Source organism: Nesoenas mayeri (genome assembly GCF_963082525.1).
Source record: "Nesoenas mayeri genome assembly, chromosome: 16".
Taxonomy (NCBI): domain Eukaryota; kingdom Metazoa; phylum Chordata; class Aves; order Columbiformes; family Columbidae; genus Nesoenas; species Nesoenas mayeri.
The window spans coordinates 4,021,775-4,044,163 of NC_137562.1; the positions used below are offsets into that span (position 1 = coordinate 4,021,775).

General features: G+C 43.0%; 1 protein-coding gene across 1 annotated transcript in view; it reads right to left on the minus strand.

Annotated features, from left to right (window-relative positions):
• Positions 1 to 16,903: 16,903 nt before the first annotated feature.
• Positions 16,904 to 22,389, minus strand: part of NFATC2 (nuclear factor of activated T cells 2) — a gene marked incomplete at its 3' end in the record, with an annotated part of 80,205 nt that continues 74,719 nt past the window's right edge. The window contains exon 10 of the mRNA XM_080354605.1: positions 16,904 to 16,959. Within this exon, the coding sequence (XP_080210731.1) occupies positions 16,904 to 16,959 (56 nt within the window). The remainder of the gene's footprint in view (positions 16,960 to 22,389) is intronic.

Here is a 22,389-nt window from a genome sequence, read left to right on the forward strand (position 1 = left end):
TTGAAGACTGCAGGCTTGTAAAGATCTGAAGCTGGTTTAGCAACTGTTATTGTTATTAAAAGAGTGAAGCCAGCATGTTTCCTTGCTGATGGAAGGATGGTTGTGGACCATAACATACTGTGTATCTGCCTGCAGTGCCCAAAGTCTGCGAGCAAAATGGAGTCGAAGGATGGAGAGAAGGATGCCTGGTCACCTTCAGTCCCAGCACCCTCCGCACGCTGTCCCTGGCCTGTCCCCACCTCACCAGCTCCTCAACACCTGGAAGAGACGTTTCAGCCTTCTCCATGTCCGCTTCCATCTCCTCATTCCCAGGTACCATGTGGGGAAAGCTGAGTCCTTGTGCCATTGGCAGCAGCCTGTAGAACGTATGCACACCTTGGCACCCCGATGCCAGGACAAACCAACCGCAGGTAGCCCCACACCTGGGGCACAGGGAGCAAATTTACAGGAAATCTGGGGATCCAGTTGGTTTCCGAACAAGAGCTTTGCACTGTGCCTGGTGGCTCTAAGTGAACAATTAAGGGTTCAGTCACTGTAATCAATTCTTTTGGAGTAGAAAAATGCATTTATTATTCACCTCTTGTGGTCAGGAAGGAAGTTTCAAGGTGGGATTTGAGGGTGCAGAGGGGTCAGAGTCACTTTGGTAGCTGCCCCAGCACGAGCCTGCAGGAGCTGGTACCCTGTGCAGATATTCCAGGAGATACCAGAGTCAAAAGCAGAGAAAAATCTTCATTTTTAGAGTCCCACAGCGATTAATTAGTGCTATCTTTGTTCTTTTGCTGGGGCTGATAACTGTGATGGCTGAACAATATGGAGATAGCTTCAAAGAGTTTCTTTATAATAAGAAATGCGCAGCATCTTGCTGTGTAAAGAGTGTGAAGGCTGTTCCTGTGAAAATTCAAAGAATATTTCCACATTTCTTCCAATATGGTTCTGCAAAGTTGCAAGTGCTTTTTGGGGTTGGATGCTCTCTTGGGAGAAAAAGGAGGTAGGAATCCAATATGATGAAGAAATGAGAAAAAGGGGGAAGAGAAAGCAGATGGCTGAGTGGAGAGCTTTCCTTAATACAGTATTGCACATTGAGGATGTGAATTCAATTGCCTGTTGCTATTTTTTGTGACCACATAAAATTCGAAGTACTTTGGTATTTAAATAGTTATAGATTCAGAGATGAGTCATGAAGCAGAGCTGATATTTTATCCGTGGCCATGCTGGTGAATGGTTTTCTAATGCAAGAATCTTATTTCCAGTCTCTCTGCTTTAGCGGTATTTCTGTTCTCAGATTATTTTGTTGCAGATAAATTGGACAAAATGAGGAAAACTAATGCTTCTGGGGCTATATGTTATTACAGGCTTAATTATTTTCTTTTAAAAACTACACAGCTATGCAGTATTGCAGAGACATTCCAAGTTCTCACTCTCCAGAGAGAATTAATCAAGAAAGGCAGAGTTACCTTCTGGCTCTGCTTCTGTAGGAAACTTTGAGGGGAATTTTTGCTGCTGTTGGTGAGCAGGTCTCTGAGTCAAATCTCACTTAGTGCATCTCTTTGCCAAGAGGCGATGTGTCATCGGTGTGATAGGCACCGCAAGCATGCTGCACAAGGGAGGGCGAGTTGAGTTTGGGTGTGCAGGAGAGAATCCTGCAAAGTTCAATTCTGCATGTGGAAATGGATTAGATTTTCAATTTTTCAAGTTTAATTCTCTTAGGATTTCTGGGTATGGCAAGCTGGAACTGGCTGAATTTTGTGCAACAAATAGGATCCTTCACATGAAATTTATTTTGATACAAAATGTTCCCTCTTGCCTTGAAGGGTAACCAGCTACTCAAGCAGCCCCTCCTCCCCTCAAATGATTTTTAATGGTGCAGGAGTAGTTTTTTCTTCCCCTGAAAGAAGAGTTAAGTTTGAGCGAAGACATGCTGGTCCCAAGGAAAGTATTGCTGCTGTCAGAGTCAGGGACCCCAAACAGAGGCTGCTTTTGCAAGATGCATGTTGAGGATTGTTAATGCTGGAGAGGGAACTGACTCATCACATCATCAATTCTGCTCCTCTGCCAGTACAGCACAAAACATCTTTTATCATCAATCTTCCTTCTTCGTTTCTTTTTTAAAGGAGTTTAAAACCGCTCAGTGTTCTTGTCTTCCCCTCTTCCAGCCTGGTGCTGTTCTCTGGTGGGTGGGTGCAGGCTGGGCTGGTGGAGCATCAGCAGGGAAAAGGCAGAGGATGAATCTCTTGGCTTATTCTTTCACTCTTCACACCGAGTTGCACACATACCCCTTAGCTGTAAGAAAACAAAGCTTTCCCATCTGAGTCCTTTTTTTTAACTATTTTTGCTTGCCTTAATCCCTCATTTCTCTTGTGGAGAGCACTGTTTATCTTAATGGGGACAGCAAGAACACTCTGGCCGCATAATTGCCACGAAGGCTGCGGCGCGGTCCAGACGGTACCAGTTTACACTGATACTTTTGCGGAGCGTGCCAACAACGAGCCGCTGCTCCGAGAGCTGAAGTTGCCGCTTTTTTTCGGTTCACATCTGCATTTGATTTTCAATCAAGCCTCGGTTGGTGAAAAGCCAACTTATCTACAGTGCTTAGGGATTTTTTGTTTGTTTTTAAGGGGCTGATTTGAGCCAAGTTTAGTACCACAGAACTAGTTTTTAATAGACTTTTTTTCCCCCTTGAATTGTAAGTACTTTTGGATACAGACTATTTCAAATGGATCTTATGGGGAAATTGTTATTCACCATTATTTCTTTGTATTAGTACTTAGTGTCTGACTGTTCTGAAGGGCCAAGACCTTTCCAGGTCCTCAAAGTGTCCGGGTGCTGCAGGGAGACGGGTCCCTTGGGCCCTGTGCTCCGGAGCCAGGGAATCAGAGAAGTTCCACTTTGGTGAGAACTAGGGGAGGAATTTCCACAGGTTTTGAACTCATTTATTTGGGCTCATGTCACATCTTCTCCCATTTGCTGCTATTGTGGCAGATAAAGAATTGGTTTAGTGTTGAAGATACATGAAAAGTCATTGTTTAATCAGAAACTTCAAAGAAACTGGAAAAGGATTTGTCTGTGATTCAACCATCTTAAGCTTTGGGTACCAAAAATAGGAAAAGGTCTTGGATCACAGAGTTTTCACTTCTTTATGGCATTTTTTCCATGAATTACAGTGAAAGCAAGCACTGACCTGTGACTAACAAGTCTACAGAAGGACTTCTTGTATTACTTGCTGTGTTTTATTTATCCAAGGCTCAACTTGATACGTAACACGAACATACAGTTACTGTTGAAAGGTGCTGAATGAATAACACTCTGAAACTACAATTTCCTTTTAATATGAGGAAAATGGGTTAGGGGCATTGGCTGCATGCGAGAGAGGGCAAATCAATTATACTGAGAAAGAAAAACTGTGAAAGCAACTAATACAACGCAGCAGTAGCACTGTGAGCAATTAGCACTCGCATCTCGGTGCTTTGTACCCGTATTTAAATCTGTGTCTGTGCAAAACCAGTGTAAAAATCTCCCTCTGTCAGCTTGTTTGTATATTATACCCTTTGTGACCACACCAGCGTGTCACTGACAGCCGAAGACACTTTGTGGGCTCCCAGAATCTGTATTGCTGAGATCTCTGAGCCTGTGCAAACTTTTCCATAGGATTAATCTGACCTTTCAGCCTGTAGGAGTTTTACTCGTTTTGGAGAGATTGTTCTATGCATATTTTCTATAGCTGGTGGTTTTTCAACTCAATAGTATAGGCTTCAGGGGTGAAAATCCACGAGTCCCATCCCTCTTCTGCCTTCCTCTGCTAGCAGGCACCTTGTGTTTGCTGCAATAGTTTCAACTTGTTGGAGAACTGGTTTAAGTAGTTGAAAATACTAAATGACTGTGTGGTCATAGGGCAAAGTACAATCTTCATCTGTTCATCAGTCCATGCTTTCTTCTGCTAAATGGCAAAAGCTTGAAAGGTCCCTTAATAGTGGATAGCCCAGAGCTAAAATCTGTTATTCTTTTCTGGTTAGTTTTCTTTTTGCCAGCAAAGATATTAATTACACTCTCTTTATGGAAAACCTGCTAATTTCTTAGCTACCCTAATTTTTTGGATCAGTCCCAGTAGGTGTGTGTTTAAAAATATGTACCAGCTGGAGGCTGAGTGTGTGGCTGTGGTGGTTTTGCTTATCCAGCAGCTGATGGCAATGGCAGCCTGGTTTGCGAGGGGTATCAAATACCGAGGGGAGCTGGATGTCCCGGTTGATGCTGCTGTTGTCCCCTTTTGGGGACATTTTTAGGGAGGTTGGTCAGCTTGATCTGCTCTCTGCAGTGCATGTGGTGCCATCTATGGCTGGCTTCCCTGTGTCACCTACAAACCTTATTCTTGATGTGGTTTGTGCTCATGTCCATGACATTGCCTGCATATCTGACCTAGGCACTGATATAGGATGAGCAATTTTAGGTTTTCAATTGAAATGTCTTTCCTTCCTCCATGCTTGGCCTTCAGAATTTTTTTTATTTTATTTTTTATTTTTTTTTAATTTGAGGAAGGAAGGAAAAGCGTTGAACTTCTGTTTACCTCATTTTGTTTGAACAGAGCCCTGTGTGTTAACCCTCCTCTGCACAATGAGACTCTGTACAGTGAAAATTGGCTAAGTGGGTCCTTATTCAGCATCATTCATCACCATGGCACAGCCTCGTGCATACATGGCAGATTTACATCAGTGAAACTGAGGAAGGAAAATAAAAGACCCACGATCTGAAGGAAGGGCTGGCGTTATTTATGAAGCGCCAGTAAAATGCTGAGGACTAGATGAAGATCTAATCAGCCCCAGTCTGCAAGGGTGCTGGTGACAGGGTGAGACACCACCAGACGCTGCGGTGAGAAGGACAATATGTTTGGTAACTTGGGGTCCCTTAAAGGCATGTTGTGGTGAGCATTTTGTACACTTAACTCTCTCCTTTAGAAGATGGGGAATGTGTATCAGAAGTGAGTAGAGACAATAAAATGAGTTAAAGGAAATAGTGTTCCCTCTGCACTGAGGACTTTCATCAGGTCAGGAAGCCACAGTGATGGTTTCAGATCCCAATTTGCTCGTTTTGTCCAAGCAAAATAAACGCCAACAAATATCAGAGGGGACGCAGAGGTGGATGGAGAATGTGCTGCTTGGAATCAGCAAATCATCTTCCTTGTGAGGCTCCAATATCTACCTTCCCTCTTGTTTCTCTGCTGTATTTCGGCAGCTCTGGAGCTGTTACCCAGGAGCCCAAATTCACAAGGCAGGCTCAGGCCAGCTTCATCAAGAGCATCGTTGGGATGCCGCTGGGCAGGGTGCGCGCAGTCAGCTGGCACACGCCGCTCATTCACAAATTCTCAGCTTTTTCATGGCAATGGCAATACGTGCTCAACAGCCAATTGCCAGGCCGTGAGGAAGCGTTCTCCACTCCCTGGATCCTGGTGGTTTTAGTTAAAGGACAAATTGCATCTCTTGGCACCGGTTGAGATGAGAGTTGTTCTGGTTTCCGAGGCATTGCTCTTTGGTGAGTGTCTGCAGCTGCTGCGCTCCCCTGCACTCAGGGCGCTGACTCATGCTTTTTGCCATCACAATAACTCTGTTTTCATAAACAAAATGAAGTGCGCTGTGTTTATTCATTAGGGAGATTTGAAGTCTCTCAGCAACCAAGAAATATGCTTTGTGGGATGAACTCTCCCCTCCCTCTTTCCCCCTTTTCTCTTTTAACAGCGAAGTAAAAGAAAAGGTTTGGGAAAACCCTGGCCTGACGCTATCAGTGGACAGATTCTGTGCTGATGTGCAACACCGCAAACATAGAGACAGTATTGACTATTCAGAGAGGTTTTGTACATCTCAGAGACTCAGTGCTCTGGAGAGGAATATTTTAAATTGCACAAAGATGAACAGGAAAAATGCGACCGCTTAATGATGTAGGATTTAAGCAACGCTGCAGGTAAGCACAGCGCAAGTGGGGGGTTCCAGCTGGACAGCCGAGAGAGCGGCTCATCTGGCATGTGGAGGGCTCCATACCAGTGGCTCTTTTCTGGATGGTTTTGGGCAGGACTGGTCCTGGCCATGGGCAAAGCCAAGCAAGGCAGGTTGCCCGATGCCCCAGAGCTCTGATGGCAGAGCTGGCTCTGCTGCTGTTCTCTCTGTCGTGTCATCTCACCCCTAGTCTTCTCCTTCCCATAGTGGGAACACAGCTGGAACCAGCCCTCAGCCTAAGTGGGACAAAATTCGATATGCCTGGAGTGCCAATAGGTTTTGAGCTGGGTCTACAACAGGGTGGACCTCCCTGCTGCCATCTGGGATTACTAATGTACTGGTGTCATCTATGTTTCTTCATTAAGGACCAGACTAATGCCCACAATATAATTTGAGAGAAAAGAAAAATCTTCAAGTGGTTAAGCCTGAAATCAAATCAGTCAATATACAGGGAGTGTAATCCCAGCCTCTAAAACAGCAAGATATGGGATTGAACATTGATCATTGAAACCATGTTATTACAGGGTGGAAAATATTCCTTGAATTTCCACTCAAAACAACTATCCAGTGACTTCTTTATTAGTATGCAAATTTTGTACCTGTTGGAAAGGAAAGAAATGTGGAATTTGCTGTCTTTGCAGCAAAAGTAGAAGGTATTTGGTCCATTCTTGAAATCCCACTTCTACCACATACCATAAATGAAGTGAATACCTTGCACTTGTAGCTTAGAGGGATCCATAAATCCGAAAGGAGGGACAGCAGAATAACAGGGTGGTGTTTCTCCTTCTGGAGAACCAGATGCCCCATGCCAACAGCAACAATGTCCATGTGAACTGCAGTTTCCATGCCAGCCAGCCCTATGGGACTCGAGTGCGATGGTTGCTGGTCAGTGCAGGGAGCCAGCACCCAACCTTCCCCAGGGCTCGCTCCTCTGAGCGAGATGCTGGCAGCCACCTTCAGGAATTTGGGGGAAGAGGAGCAGGGATATTGACCTGGGCTCAGACTTCTGATAGCTGGATTGTGTCCACAGTTGTCATCGGGGTTGCTGGAGCTGGGGCGCTGGATGAGTCCCTTCCCTGTGCCTCAGTTTGCCATCTGTACAAACAAGGTTATAGTATTTCCTTGAGAAATTTGTGCTGCGTGGGTGAAAAAACACTGGATAAAACCAAGGAATTTTGTAATTTTAAAATGTTTAAAATTTTGGAATGTTTTGATTTCTGTGCGCTTGACAGCATATGCAGAGGGTCTTCTGGTTTATGTTCCCACATGGAAAACGGGATGCACTGATAGGTGTAGGAGTTTACGGGCTAGAAAACCACCATGTCTTCCAAAGAATAACCATGTGGACTGTCCTGCTAAATAGTCACAAGCACAATACTGTGCATAATTCTTCAAAGGAGACATCTTGACCTGCAGCCATTCACTCACTGGTGAGTCTACAAATATTATTTCAGTACTCTTCTCCTTTTGTTGCTCTTGGATTCCTTCGCCATTGAAAAATGCTCTGGATAAAGTGATGGCTGGGCTGAATGGGTGAGTCTAACATTCAGCTCCTGCCAGGTCAGCCTCTGACTCTGATTGCTTATAAAACACCTGACAGGTTAATCTCATTCAGCAGTGAATTTGCCTTTTCAACACCTCCAGCTGGTTCTGTTCCTCAGTCCCTCCGGAGAGCTGGAGCCTGTGAGCCACCCTTGGGTGCTGCTCCTTGCAGCTCTGCCCTGCGGGGACGGGGGTCTCGGTGCGGTGGTGTCCTGGTTTTGTTAAAAACAAGTCTCTCTTTTAGTGAATTTGCCTGTCAGCTAAAGCCTTCTTATTAAATGCACACTCCTGAAAGTTAGATACATGTTTTGGTAGATATAGCGATGGTATGTGAGGTCATTGATAAGCATGGATGGACATCTTGCGAGAGGGGCAACAAGAAACAGGTGACCAAAAACCGACCAACTAAGTATTACATCCCATTCACACGATACTTTGTATAAAAGTGGGAGATCACGAGCGTCTTGTCCCTTTTCCTTATGGCCGACATTAGGAGAGGACCTTGTGAGTTGTCCCTGCGAACTGAGGCCAGTGAGAGACTGAATCCAGCTCCGGTTGGCTGCAGAGTCCAGTCCAGGACTTCGGGTGCCGGCCCTGCAGTTTGGTTTTGGATATTTTTCATTATTTTCTCTATTTTTATTGGTAGCATTAGTAAAACATTTTTAATTTTTCCAACTCTCTTCTCTCTGTCCTTCTTTCCGTCCCTGTCCTGAGTAGGAAGGGCGGAGATGGAGAGGCTAAAGGCAAAGAAGGGGGCGAGAGGGGGTTAACAATACATCTGCCACGGTTTTATTGTCACCTCCAAACCTCGACAGGTTGTGTCCCATGGGGGCCGTGGGGAGGGTCTCCATGGGGTGGTGTCCCATGGGGGCCGTGGGGAGGGTTGCAGGATCCGTGCTCAGCGCTGAGCGTGCCTTCCCTGCAGATGGCAGTGACATTCTGTGCTGCAGCAAACCCTTCACCGGATTTCCCCAGACTTTGTTTTTTCTTGCTAAGGGAAAAAAGAACCAAACACCAACCCTCTGTGCAGCCTAAAGAGCACATTTTATATAGACTTTGCTTTGGCCCCAGCCTGCAGCCTAGAGAGAGCAGTGCTGTTTTAAGGCAAAGTATTACATAGCCCATTCTCGTATAAAAGCCTAGAAAATGTAAGATATGTGGGCATGGTTCGATTACATTTATTCCTTCTATTTATTTCTTATGTTATATGGTCTTTTTTAAAGGTAAATGACGCCAGTATGGTTTCTTGCAAGAGAATCCTGATTTATAGACCTGTTTGAGTTTAGAATTGGGAGAAAAAAAAGCAAGGAAAGAAAGGCACTCCTGTGCTAAGGGTAGACTGAACTAGCCACGGGAGATTCAAACTCAAAAAGAAATGTCTCTGCTCCCTTTTCCTTTAGTGAAGCTTAACATGAAAAAGCTTAGAAATTAAACATCTGTTGGGCTTACGTTTCAGTGGCTTGCTCCTGCTGATATAAACAGGCATCTGAGAAGGTTTTCCTGACCCTGCTCATCTTTCATAAGGTTAAGTGAAGACTCTGAAAAATTTGCTCAGGCCAACTTAAGCCTCAGGACTATTCATCTCACCAGTGATCTTGCCTTATTAAGTATTTGGGATATTAAGAGTGTGCAGAGGGAGCAGGTCAAAGCTGAGTCCTTACTCTCCCTCTGAGGAAAAATAACCTCCTAGTCAATGGAGCTTGACTTTGACTGAATTGTAGCCAGTGACATGGAAAGTCCGTAGGGTCCCATCACTGTCATGTTCTTGTGCTCTTCCCAGCACGGTGCAGACTGTGTGGCCAATCTGTCACCCTTGGGGTGGCCCAGTGGCTGTGCTGCTCTTGAGGTCCTTGTACAGCACCTGAGCAGATTGCTGTGCTGGAGACAGGAGAAATGCCTGTGCTGGGAAGCTGCTTTATTATAAATCAGCCTGGAAAGTTTGGGGAATTAGCATTAACAGCTCTCCTGGTAAGTAAATGACTCTAACAAGGCCTCATTTCCCATGGATGTTTTTCTTATGCTGGAAACCCTTTGATTTTACTTTAGGTGGGGAAAGTTTGCTGGTAGCTGCAGTGAACCTGTAACACATGCTCATCCTTCCTGCACACGCTCCCAGAGAATGGATGAAAACTCCATCCAGCTCCTTCACCTGCCATGCAGCGCGTGCGGCCATCACCTCTGACTGCGCATCCTTCCCCAGCCAGGCTGTAACTTCTCAGCTAGAAGCAGGTATGTATTCTGGTATATAAAGGGCAGAGTTAAAGCAAGTGGCTTCAGATGTAGCACAGATTAGGCCAACTGTTGCATTATGCCGTGGTTTCTTACTGCTGGGCACTCTCCAGGGCCCAAGGAACAGCCTTGCCCTTGGGGCAGTTAATACTGCCTAGAAATGACTTCTTCAGTTGCCGACACTCCCACAGTTGTGCTGCAGTTGGTTAAGGAAGGTTTGTGATGCTTTTAGCTTGTTTTCTGAAGAAAACAAGGCTGGAATGATGACCATTGGCTGCTTCCTCCCCATAGCCCAGTCCATTTCATCCCAAATCCCTGAGTGGCATGAGCTCTCGTAGTTCATAGACTGCAATGCTCACAAAATTACATCATTTTACTATTGATATTTCTTGCTGAGAGGCAGATAGAGATCATGTATATTTTACTTGCCTGCCTTCCTTGCTCTGGCCTGCCTCTGTGTGCCCCTGCTTGATTACAGCTGCAATTTTGGTTCTACCTTCTGCCGTTGTGCTGCGGTCACCTCTAGTGCCTGCATTTGGCCAATTCATGTGCAGTGCAGCTCCCGCGGCTTCTCCCCCTGCCCCGAGCTTTGAGGTTCCTCACAACCTCAGCAATTTTGCTGTGCCCACAGCCTTGCCCTTCGGTTTAGCAGGAGCTCAAATCCTGTGCTGTGGCCTTCCCTGCCCTAAATACAAATAATTCAAGGCCCTGGTAGGTGAGATAAATGTTCTGTGCTAAGGCACAGGAGCTGAGCAGGGGCAGGGAAGATGATGGGGGGACCGTGGTGGGTGGGAGCTCATCTCTCCTGCAAAGGTCCCTTAGCAGCAGCCAGTTGAGTGTGGCCACCTGAGCAAGCCAGTGATGATGTATTTAGAAAATAAGCTGGTCTGAAGCTGAAAGGCAGCTTCTTAAATTGAATAAATTATGGTGTGGGTTATTTTTTTTTTAAGCTTGTAAATCACATATTTACACAATGGAGCAAGCAAGTTCTCATACAAAACCCAGATGTTCATTAGACACATTAATTTTTCTTCCTTGCTGCTACCATGAAAAGTAAACCTGGGAAAAAAGTCAGCTGTGTTGAAGGGGTATGAAGGAGTGAGCTAAGTCTACAAAATCCAGGAAATTTCCTGTTAAGACTAAAAGTCTGGGGTACTATTGTAATCTTTTAATTTGGACCCAAAATCTAAATTAAAGCCAGAGTATCAGGTCAGGTGCTCAAGTTCTCAGCCCTCAGCAGTGGAATTTCCAGGTTAAGTTACTTAAATTTTCCTGTTGCTGAATAAAGCTGAAATCCTGTGTGCCATATATTTGCTCATCATAAAATGTTCTCTCCCAGCCAGTAACGGCTTCTTTGTTGGCGAAGCCTGTCTGGTTTATGAGCTTCCCAGCCTTTGTACGGTGTACTGGGAGTTAAGAGCTTCCACATGGCGCTTGCTCTGAGGCTTTTGTGAATTAGCAAAGCAAAGCACTTGCTCTGCGTCCAACAAATGCATCAAATATGGTTTGAATTCCCTCTTTTTAAATGCAAAGGATAATATTGATCCTTGTTAAGGTAAATGTCTTTAATTGTACACTGTATAAACGCGACTCTTATGGAGACATAATGGGCTCTGGGCATTCTTCCAGCACAGCAGTATGAAAATGTATCTTTTAGTGTCTTCAGCAGAGAAATGCAGAATTAAGCTTTAAATGAACAAAAATTAAATGCAGTACATCCTCAGTCTCTAAAAAGCATATGCTGCTGCAGCCCGGCATTTACACGGGTGCTAATTAATGTGAAAACTGTGAAGTACCTGTTGGTGAGGCCTGTTTAGTGCTTTTTATTGGGAGGGTGCTGCCAGGAATAGACAGGAATAGAAAGGGGGAATAGACAATAAGAGAAAATGAAGAAGTTCATGTAATTGCAACTGTATGAATCAATCTGTCCCATCTACAGAACCTGAATGGGATCTTGACGCAAAGGGGGACTGGGCATCCCATTCACAAAGACGTGCTCCATGCTCAGAAATCCTTGTGCACACCCCAGCTGTGAGTATTTAGGAGGGTGATGAGGACAAGACTCACCCACTTGATATTAGTTTAGCAAAGATGACAAAGGTATATAAGAATAGACCAAACACTCATGAAGCAGCTGTTATCCTTTCATTTATTGCTAAACTACCATAGTACAGGCAATATATAAAAATATTTTACAGATAGCAAAAAAAAAAAAATCATTACATTGGAGGTTAACAATGTTGTTGTAGGAATGTGAATGATATAAACCCCTTTCCAATTTTTAAAGTTAGGCTTTTGAACAAACAATTTGATTAAAAAGACATCTGTTGGGATGATTTATGTGACAATGCTCACTCGTGTAGCTATAAACATAGAGGGTATAGCTTCAGCAAGGAGGCTTGGACTTCAGGGAGGGGGGATCACTTCATAATTACACACACAACTAGGTAAGTCCCAATTAGGCCACCAATATTAAGGCTGAGGCTGTACCTCAATTCTCTGCTCCCAAGTCTCACCACTCGTGTTGCAGTGAGGTACCAATCAGCATCAGGAAAACTATGGCAGTTTAATCCTGGAATAACCAATTATTCCAGCAACACATCTGTGGATTTCTGGGCTATTGCAAACACATTGCTCTATATTCATCTTTATCACTCTGGCATTCTAGAAGTTCCTACCCCGTTTTGCTATTTTGTGAGAGTTAGCGGAAAGAAACTCAAAATACTAACTTTTCCCCAGATGACCATTCATTTACAGCCTATATGATATTTTACAGCACCAGCACCTTCATTTGAAGTTTATTACAATAAAGGTACCAATTTATTTATTTTTTAGACGCCAGGAACAATGAAAATGGCTAAAAACAAACCTCAAACGGACCATAGGTACTGATAGTTAAACAAATTGCCCTCAGCTCTCACCCGCTGCAGTTATAAAGTAGCAGACACTAAAAAAGACAGATGTCAATCTTGTGTCAAACATCCAAAAAAAGGTGGCTTATCCATTCTGAACTGAGATGAATAAAGAATTAAAACTTTGATGGCAGATAAGTACCTTACATTTACAGGTAAGAAATCACTGCGATGTAAATGACAAGGAAAACAGTTGATTTCTGGAGAATTTGCAATTCGCTCAGTCTAAACCCAACGCTGGCGTCTCTTTCTATTGCACAGGAACACGTAATATAAATAGCAAACCACTCAGAATTGCAGACAAACTGGAACATCAGATGATTTTTAAAGCATTGCAAAATTTATGACAATCTGAATCAATTTAAGATTGGAAATTAAAAGAGTAATTTTCTTGAATCCCATCTGGCAGATAATTGTTCCCTATTAAGTAGCAATTTGGAAAGAAATGCAGGGGAAAAAGTCAGATTGAAATATTTAGAAAGACATTTGTGAAGTGTTTAAAGCTGTCTTTGAAGTCTTTGGAAAAATTATCAACTACATCTTTTTTTCTTGGACAATAACAGTTCAACAACAATTGCATAGAAAATTAATCCTTTATAAATACTACCCTTATTCCAAAAGGTGTTGCATATTTGGTCAGACAAAAAGCATAGACACTTTTTTGTAAAGATATGGATTACAAAATATACTTTAAAAACATGCTAGCTAATTTGAGAACTGTTTTAGATATGTTATTAAGCAGCAGCATTTTATACAATAGAGAATAACATAGTGCTGGGTTTGGAAATATTCTACATTCAGAAAATGCCGTATTCCTACAAGAAGAATGGAAGTGATACATATTTACATGGATACAAATAAAGCAAGTGCAAAACCCATGGCTCTTCTACATTCTTTCTACCAATAAGAACACATACATTAGACACTTTCATTCCGTCGCTGTTGTTCAGATCCTACATTTTGCTCATTCTCATGGAGAAAAACAAAACCAAGACTCCATACTTCCTTGCAAGTATCTTCACGAGCAACGACTCTCCTGGCAAACTGTATTTCCAACACTCACAACTGCCAAAACAAAATCATCCTGATATCTGTCTGCTCCCATCCCACTCTCAGACTGTTTACGTATCATGAATGATGATTTTATTCTACATATTTGTATATTTGATGCAGAAGTTTATTGAAGCTCATCCTGTATTTGCAGCCAAAGCGTGGATGGAAAAATGGAAGTTTAAAAAAAAAAATGCACACGGACACACACACACAAAAAAGAAACGAGATGAACTTTGAGTTCCAACCAGCCCCATGTACTTCGCATGGTATAACTTTGATGGAAAATGCATTAGAGTTGTTCACCCTGTAGACAATATATTTGGAGGCCTTTGGTACAATGGCAGGAAGGCACTGTGGTGAAACATTCAGACAACTGAGGAAAGACAGAGTTTCCTCATGTGCAAATATGGCTATCTTCCAGATAAAGTGAGAACAAATTACTCACCAAATGGTATTAACTCTTCCAAGGTTAAGCTAAATGCTTCTACAGCAAGCAAGATGTGTTAAGTAAAAAAAAAATATTAATACTGGAAAAACACTGCTCAGCAAGAACAGGAAATAATTTAGTACTGTATATTTTTAAGTTCTTCAGCCTAGCTATATAATTTTAACATATCGTTTTTTTCCTTTTAAAAAGAAACAACAACGCGCAACGCTATGTCTGAGGATACTCCCTTTCTCTGTTAATAAATATAAAGTTGGTTAAAGCTGTATTATTTAACTAACAAGTTGCATGTAGAAGCAGACAGAGAAGCACAGCCTGAGCTTGTGTAGCTGTAAATAAAACCACTAAAATGTAGTCTATATTATATACATCTTATGAACCCTCGATCCAGTAGCTGGTTTCAGGAGCCCATGTACGTCCGGCTGACTGGAGCCACTAACAGGATCGTGACCCAAGTTTGTGACTGGGGGATGGGATGGTTACATATAATAATACATATATAATATAGCCACATATAGCTAAACACGTGTGGTTATATTATATAAATATATGTATATGCACCTACACAAACACACATACAGATTAATAACTATGCATTAAAATGAGGAAGCAATATAGCTATTGCAAACACAGGTAAAGCACTTGTAAAACAGTTAAAAAATATATATATATATTCCTCTCCCCCTCGCTATAGCAAAGTGTCCAAAGGACCAGGGAAGAGCAGTGGAAATCTCAATGCTCAGTGAAAAAGCACGTGTTTCATGGGTGCATCCTGCAAAGCCGCTTTGACAGAAGATGCAGGAGCTCAGGGCTTTGCCTACCTGGGTCCCTTTGGTCACTGAAAAGCCTTTCCAATGAGTCCACACTTTTCTTGTCTGCTATACACATGTATGCCTTATAGTAAAAAGGGGAGAAAGATGCTTAAAGGATCAACGGGGGACAGTGGCAAGAAAAGAACAATAAACCTCGGTGGGCACGGTGAACATGCACGCTGCGGCGGCTCCTTGCAGAAGGTCACTGGTGGAGCTGGAGAGCAGGATCTGACTTGGAGATCAGCTGCTCATCTGCACACAGAGGACTATTGACAAGCAGTTGCTATGGACAATCACCAAATAAGAGCAAGAGTTTTTAGATTACATCAGTGCGCCTACAGATTTGCATAGAAGTTCATGGTCATCTTTGATATTCTATTTAAAATCCAGCAAGAAAAAAGTTTTTGTCAGTTATTTGGGCATTTTTTTGTTTGTTTTCTGTGAATGGGTTTATGCAGCTGCTCTGCTTTATTCGTATATCCTAATTCCTGCTGTGAGCGTGTGGATGCATTGACATGCAGCAAAGTTGACTGTGAACTGCCCGAGAACAGGACAGATTCACCGTGTGTTCTAGACTAGAGCTCAGGCTCTGCGCTCTCCAAAAACGTCAGTGTTTCTCACTTTTACAAAACCAGGAAAAATTACTACGTAGTTCCTACAATACTACGGCTATCTTTTACTGTACATTGATTATCCACTCATAATGCCTTTTTAATCACACCATGGTAGCAGTAACCAAAACGTTATAAACTTGCTAGCTGTACAACTGCAGATGGCAGCGGTTATCTCTCATCACGATAAGCCTGTGCCGGTACAGTATATTCTAACACATGAAGCAAAACATAAACACACCTGAAAATTTAACCTTTCCAGAAATCGCTGGTAGCTTTGCAAAGCTAAAGAGACAAGGTGACTATAAGTAAGTATATACTTTTGCTGGAACATATGGTTTCTGTCAGATGCAATTATTTTCCTCTGTCGCTTGCATGGTTAAATGTTAGAGCTGCTAAATGAGATAAGTTATGAGCTAATAGCAGGTTCTATATGAAAAGAAACAGCAACAATTTCAAAGAGAGAAAATATCTAAGATGTGTTCATACACTGACTAAACATTAATATGGATCGACCATAAAAAAATCTTTGGATTTACTCTGACTCCTATATATTAATATCTGTTTTACCTGGGTTTATTTTACCTTGGGACAGGTGCTACAACTGCTGAATTGCTCTTTTCACTGGTTCTCTGTGAGCATCCTTCTCCTTCAAATTCCTTTCCAGTCTGACAAGAAAAATGAAGAAAACTCCTGGATTCAGCTGACATCTACTGTTAGAAATACTGATCACAGTGCTCAGAGGCAGAACAGATGGCTTTTGGTCCCAGGTCGGATAAAGGCCAAGCAAGCTTGGGTTGCCTCAGTTTCCTACAACAACAAGACTTCTCAAAAAGGCTTTGAGACCTGGAGGGCAAGTCATTGTTAGTGAACCGCAAAACGTCGTTATTCTTTTATGGAATATATTACTCTTTCTTCCCCCGTTTCCCACCCCACCCAAATAAGCACTAATATATAACCTCCCTTGCTTTGTGCGGTGTTCAGGAGTGACATCTCACTTCTCCCTTATTACTAAGATGGATCGATACATAGACAGATACTTTGCAGCAGGCTTGAAGAGTTTCCTCAGACAGATGCTCTGTTATATGAGAACAATACGATGTTCGGACGAAAGGAAGGGTGTCCTTCTCCATGTTTACAGAGAGAGGTGGCGAGTTGCTTAGTCAAGGCTGTCAGCTTGATGCCAATACATTGTTCCTTGCATTGAACTGGTGCCTTGAGATGAACAGTTAAGGAAGCAGGAGGTTGCAGGGGCACTGGAAGGATCTAAGAGGTCAGTTATGGAAGGATTTGGTAAAAGTTGTCTCACAAATCTCTTCTTCTATGTCTGGTTTCTGGCAGGGAGTCCAGAAAATTCCTTCCTGATAATTTCGTTAACTGTGAAATAAAAGAGGAAGAAATGTTAGAGCACTTTCAAAATCACGAGAAGTAAAAGCAATCCTTGGGCGGTTTGCTGTTAAGCTGAAGTGTACCCTGTATATTCATAACATAATTCTATTAAAACTTAAAACTTTCAGTCTCGTTACCCAGCCCATGTACTTTTGAAAGGCAAAGGGGAAGGAGTGGAGAGAGGGGGTTTCCACTGTGCTCAGCATGCTTCAGGTACCATAAAAACACAGCTGGCAAGTGGTACTGTGGGTCCAGCACATGCTACATCCCTCACGTACACAACACTTCGCCACTTTCACAGATATTTCCTTTACCCAGGTTAAAACCAAACAAGAATCTGTAAGTATCTGAGCATTTTAACATTTTCATTAGGCTGAAATAAGAATATTTTGGAAAGAGAAAGGCCAGATTTGGAGGAAACATAGTGGACGGTGCTGAAAACAGAGAGATTGCAAATCAAATCTCACTGTAGGCTCTATTTGCTCTACATTTTTGTTATAGTTCGTTTGTAGATTGTGGCATAAGCAAACTTCCATGCGCCACTGGGAAGGCTGGGACAGGCTTCTTCACAAAGCTCAAGAGAGGACACTGAAGAACTTTGTTCTGTTTAACAAATCAGAACAATACTACATGTTATACACAACGGCCACTCGCTCCTGTCTACCTTTCACACTTATTTGCCTGAAGCACCCTTTGGTATCTCCTGGAACAACAATTCCCTCTCTGGGCTGCTCTTCCATTAAGAGAGACCTGAAATAGGAGCATTTTGGTGCAAAACTCCAGAACTGCCTGTTTTGGGGCTCCATTTCACATGGCGTTGGATTCAACAAGGAGGGGGGTCCACGGTTCGGAAACTGTTTATCTACTTTGACAAATTTGCCTTGAAACCAAAAGACCACATTTTCTAACAATTTAATATATTATTTCACCACTTCCCAACAACTAGAAAAAAAAAAAGGTGCCCGATCTCTTATTGTCTCAAGATGGGGAACATGTATTAATTTTTAGTAGTTATGGCTAGTAGCTTGAAAGCTCCCCCCACTCTACATGCAATGGAATTTATCTCTGAGAAGCTAAAATCTATGTTTTTTGCAATGTTCCATCCTATTCCTGTAGGGATGTCTGCTGCGGTGGGCACAGGTGCTTGGGGGGAGCAGGGAGCTGAAGCCACACAAGATCCATCCGTCCGTGCTCAAAAATCCCACCGTTAACAGCCCGGACTTTTGCTCTTTCTAATTCCAGCCAGAAATTGCCCAATTTCAACCAGATTGGTGCCGCTCGGAGAGAACATGGGCAAAAAAAGCATGGCCGACAGCAGAACTCCCATCCTCTGCCCCTCACCCAACCCAACCAACCTTCTACCAGCCTTTTGGGTGAATCCTTGCAAATCAAGCACATCTGTGGGGTGTTTGCTGCGTTGCTGCTCTGCAGTGCAAGCCAGCAACCAGCGGGAGGTGAGGTTGGTCCATTTTGAGGCAAAAAACCTCCCTGGGCTCAGTCAGAAGAGTTTCCTGTTTGCTCTGCCCAGGAAATGAGGGGAGCAGGTCTCCGATGGAAATTTTTCGCAGCCTCAGCTAAAAATAGCGGTGAGGTAAAAGAAGTGGGCACCCACTCTTACGGGGCCATTTCCTTTCTAAAAACAAGCGGGCTGAGACTGCGGGCCGCTTTATTTATCGGCGCGTTTGTTTGAGCAGCCGGAGTACCAAAAATGCCGCGTGTGAGTTTCCTTTCGTTTAATAAAGCCACCGCCTGTGGAAATACCAGCGCCAACAGTCGTCTTCATCTAGGAAGGGTTAATTAGTGAAAAATGAGCAGATAATTGAGTTTACTAAACCTACGGGCTTTCAAGGGGTCCATTTTTGGCTCTGTTTCCCAATCCATGGCGCAGCGCCCACAGGCCGGGAGCCCGGCCAGCACAGGGGCCTCCGCTCGCCGGCTCCGGGCAGGTCGGACAGTGCGGTAAAGGGCTTACTCAGCCTGCAAACTTCACTTTCCCTCCTGTGTGCTGCATGGGAGGTCAGCAGTGGGTTTTGTGGGCTGAGGTTATGGGGGGGACTGCGATCTGAAAAGAGCTGCAAAGCTGCAGGGGAACGGTATGAAGCGTTAAGCCCAGAGACGGGCTGCAGGGCCGTGCTCAGGCGCAGCTCGGTCCTCTCTTACAGGTGGCAAATTGGAGTTTTGTTGTAAGCATCTGAACAACAAGGGAGATCCTGGTGGCCTGAACATCCTGTAGTCACCCTGAAGTTCACCTAAATCCACACGGCAAGGGGAGTTAGGTGTAGTTTAGGCTGGGCAAAACTAGTCTGGGAGCTCTAAGGGAAGGATGTGCAAGTCAACGATTGTCCCAGCACTAAGAGTACTAATTTGCAACCAAAGCCCCTCAATCTACCGAAAATATATGGATCTCAGGGCAATTATCTCCCAGCTTGGAGTGACTTCCAGACTGAGTTTAGTGAAATCACACGTCTTTGGTGATCTGCTCCAGATTTGGGAGCACATGGATCCAGATCCAGGTGTAATCTCAGTGACTGGGGTTTCAACAGCAGGTTAAATAAAATCCGCAAACTGAGACATATCTGAACTTCAGAGGAAGCTGAGATCATGTGCTGAGCTTGCTATTCTGAACTCCCACCTATCTTTTTTTTTGGTAGCATGGTTAAAATGCATCTCAAGTATCAGTTCTCATTATTTGCTCATTTCTAACAGAAAGGAAATAGAGATTATGTGATTAATAAATAAAACATTGTTACTTAAGGTGCGTAATGTGGCAGCTCTGGAGCACACTGCTATTGATTCATTTAATGAGAGAGAACTGATTAAATGGGGCCATGAGGATAATGAAAGATTAAATAATAAAATAAGATACTGAAATTACAGCTGACATCAGCCATCCAGACCAAGGAAATGCCTAGTTAGGCCTGAATCCCTTCAGCACATCCTCCGTTAGTTACTGCTGGTGTACGGGTATTACAGCATCCCCAGTGCTTGGAGATCTCCAGGCCAGCTGAAATCATGGGAGAATGTCTGCGTTCTTCTCATCATTCGGCTTTGATGGGTTAGAGTCAGTCTCTCAGGCTCCAGTCCTCAAAGACATTAAGACTCTAATTCACATCCGCTCAGATAGAAATCTGGAGCGTATTCACTTGCGGGATGATAGTGGGTTGTATTAAATACCAAGCTTCAACTAGCAGTCCAGAGACAGAAAACTGCCTCCAATTGTAGCTGGCAGTGAGTCAGGCTCCTCGTAATTGGTTCTATACACGCACACGCACTCACATACATGCACGCGTGCACGGACATTCACACGTCAGAATAACAGCTTTACTCGTGGTATTCCATATTATACGTCCAGAATGTGCACCAGGCAGGGATCCTGCACCTTCCACGTCTGCTCCGCCAACGCGGCCAAGAGGCGTTTGACATGCAAAGCGAACACTAGACACACAGGGAGGAACCGATGGCATCGGGGGGACTGGGGAGGAAAGCTGAACCCTGAATTTTAAGTGTGGCCTCCAAAGGGGACCAGGCAAAGCACGGTCCCGGCTGCTGCCCAGCATGCACAGCCCCATCGCTCCTTCCCTGCCCACCGGGGCCCGGGTCCTGCAGGACAGCTTTGTGGTACGCAAGTGGGGAAGAAAAGGAATGGGAAACAAAAAATAATAATAAATTAAATAAGCTTTTAGACCCTCTAAGCCAAGTAAAAAGGGGCATGACTTTTTCATTGAAAAAATAAGTAAATAAAGGTTAAGAGAAACACACAGCTGGAGAAAAGGCAGAAAAATACCAATTACCTTTCTTTTTGATTGCTTGGATCAAAGATCACAGTCATTCTTTTTCATATAATGTTTTGTATCCAGCTAAGGTGTGTATCTATCAGCTCTGAAAAAGATTTGCAAAACCATTTTTGAGAAAAAAAGGGAACCTTTGACCTATGTTGCAAGGCCAAATGTTACAGTTTTCAGCTACTCTTTCATTTTGTGGTTTAATTTATTAAAAGAACATTTCAGCAGTACAATACATAAGGCAGAACTCAACCACTGACCTTTCTCTTTGCTCAGATCCAGCACTACGTTTTATTTTTTTTCCACTTTTCTCAACTCATTTTATCTAAAAATAATATGCAAAAAATTACACTCCTAAATTGATCACAAAACATATGCAAAATGCTGATAATTTGATCTGAGACTTTAGAGGCACAGGAGGTCCCTGCGTCTTGTAAGTCAGGTCAAGGACTAGTCGCTGCCTTTTGCAAAATTCAGTTCTATTATCATCTTAGTGGCCCAAATAAAACATGACACATTTATGCCAGATCAAAAGTCAGTCCCTTTAAAATAAGAGATCTAACCACGGTGGCCGTGTAAATTAGGCTTGGCCTTAATAGTAAAGAACAGGAAAGATATGCGCAAAGAAATGATGAAAGTTACAGTCTTTGCTTCAAACACAAATAAGGTGAGTTTGTTTTCTTATAAAATGGCAATACTTTAAATGGTTTCTTTTTTTGTCTTTTCAGATTTGTTTTGAATTCATCAAGAAAGCATTTGGCACTTGTGCAAAAGCATGGAAATATTTTTTCAAATTACAATATTAAGGAGGAAAAAGTGTTTCTTAAAAACTAAGTCAGTTTTGAGCGCAAGATTCAGGAGTGTCTTTGCTGCTGGATTTCGGGTGACTATATATAGAAAAGAAATATTTTACTTGGCTCCCTAAGATTGTGCAGCCACGTATCATACCCTGGAACCTACCACGCAGTACACAGCCTATTTTATATTCTGCATCCTGGAAAATCAGCTTTTGCACACACAAGCAGAGCAATTAATTGACTGGTAAATACAAACTTCGGTGTATCAGGCACAAGGAGCCCAAACCCAACAAAATGTGTTGGGGAAAAATACCAGGGGAGAGGGGGAAGGTTTATAAATCAACAGCAATGAAAGGCGCTTTTTTTTTGTAATTTAAATGGGGATATAGAACTACTAAGGGTTTCTTGGCTGTAAAGCTTTAATTACAAGTCAAAAAAAGTTTTACTCCTTATCGCAATAATGCCAATAGATGCACCCTGCAACTTTTCTTCCATGTCCTGTTTGTAATCTACGGAGTCTGTGTAAATTATAAACCGCTCCAAAGCCATCCAGACCAACAGCAATCGGGTCATCTCCATTAAACAAGCAAACTCTTGGAAGAAGTTACTGATCTCAAATTAAGTGGCAAATCAAGTCCCATGATGCAGTTTTGCTGTAATAGTTTCAATAGACTCAAATCCCATCGGCATCTTTGCATGAATTTAACATCATAATATAGATATCTGATGGAAAGCAGAATCTAAATAAAATGCATATTTTTGGCTAGAGCCGCTCCCAACTGAAATCAATATCTAAACTCCTCGTGATTCAGAGGATCTGAATTTCACTCGCGACATTT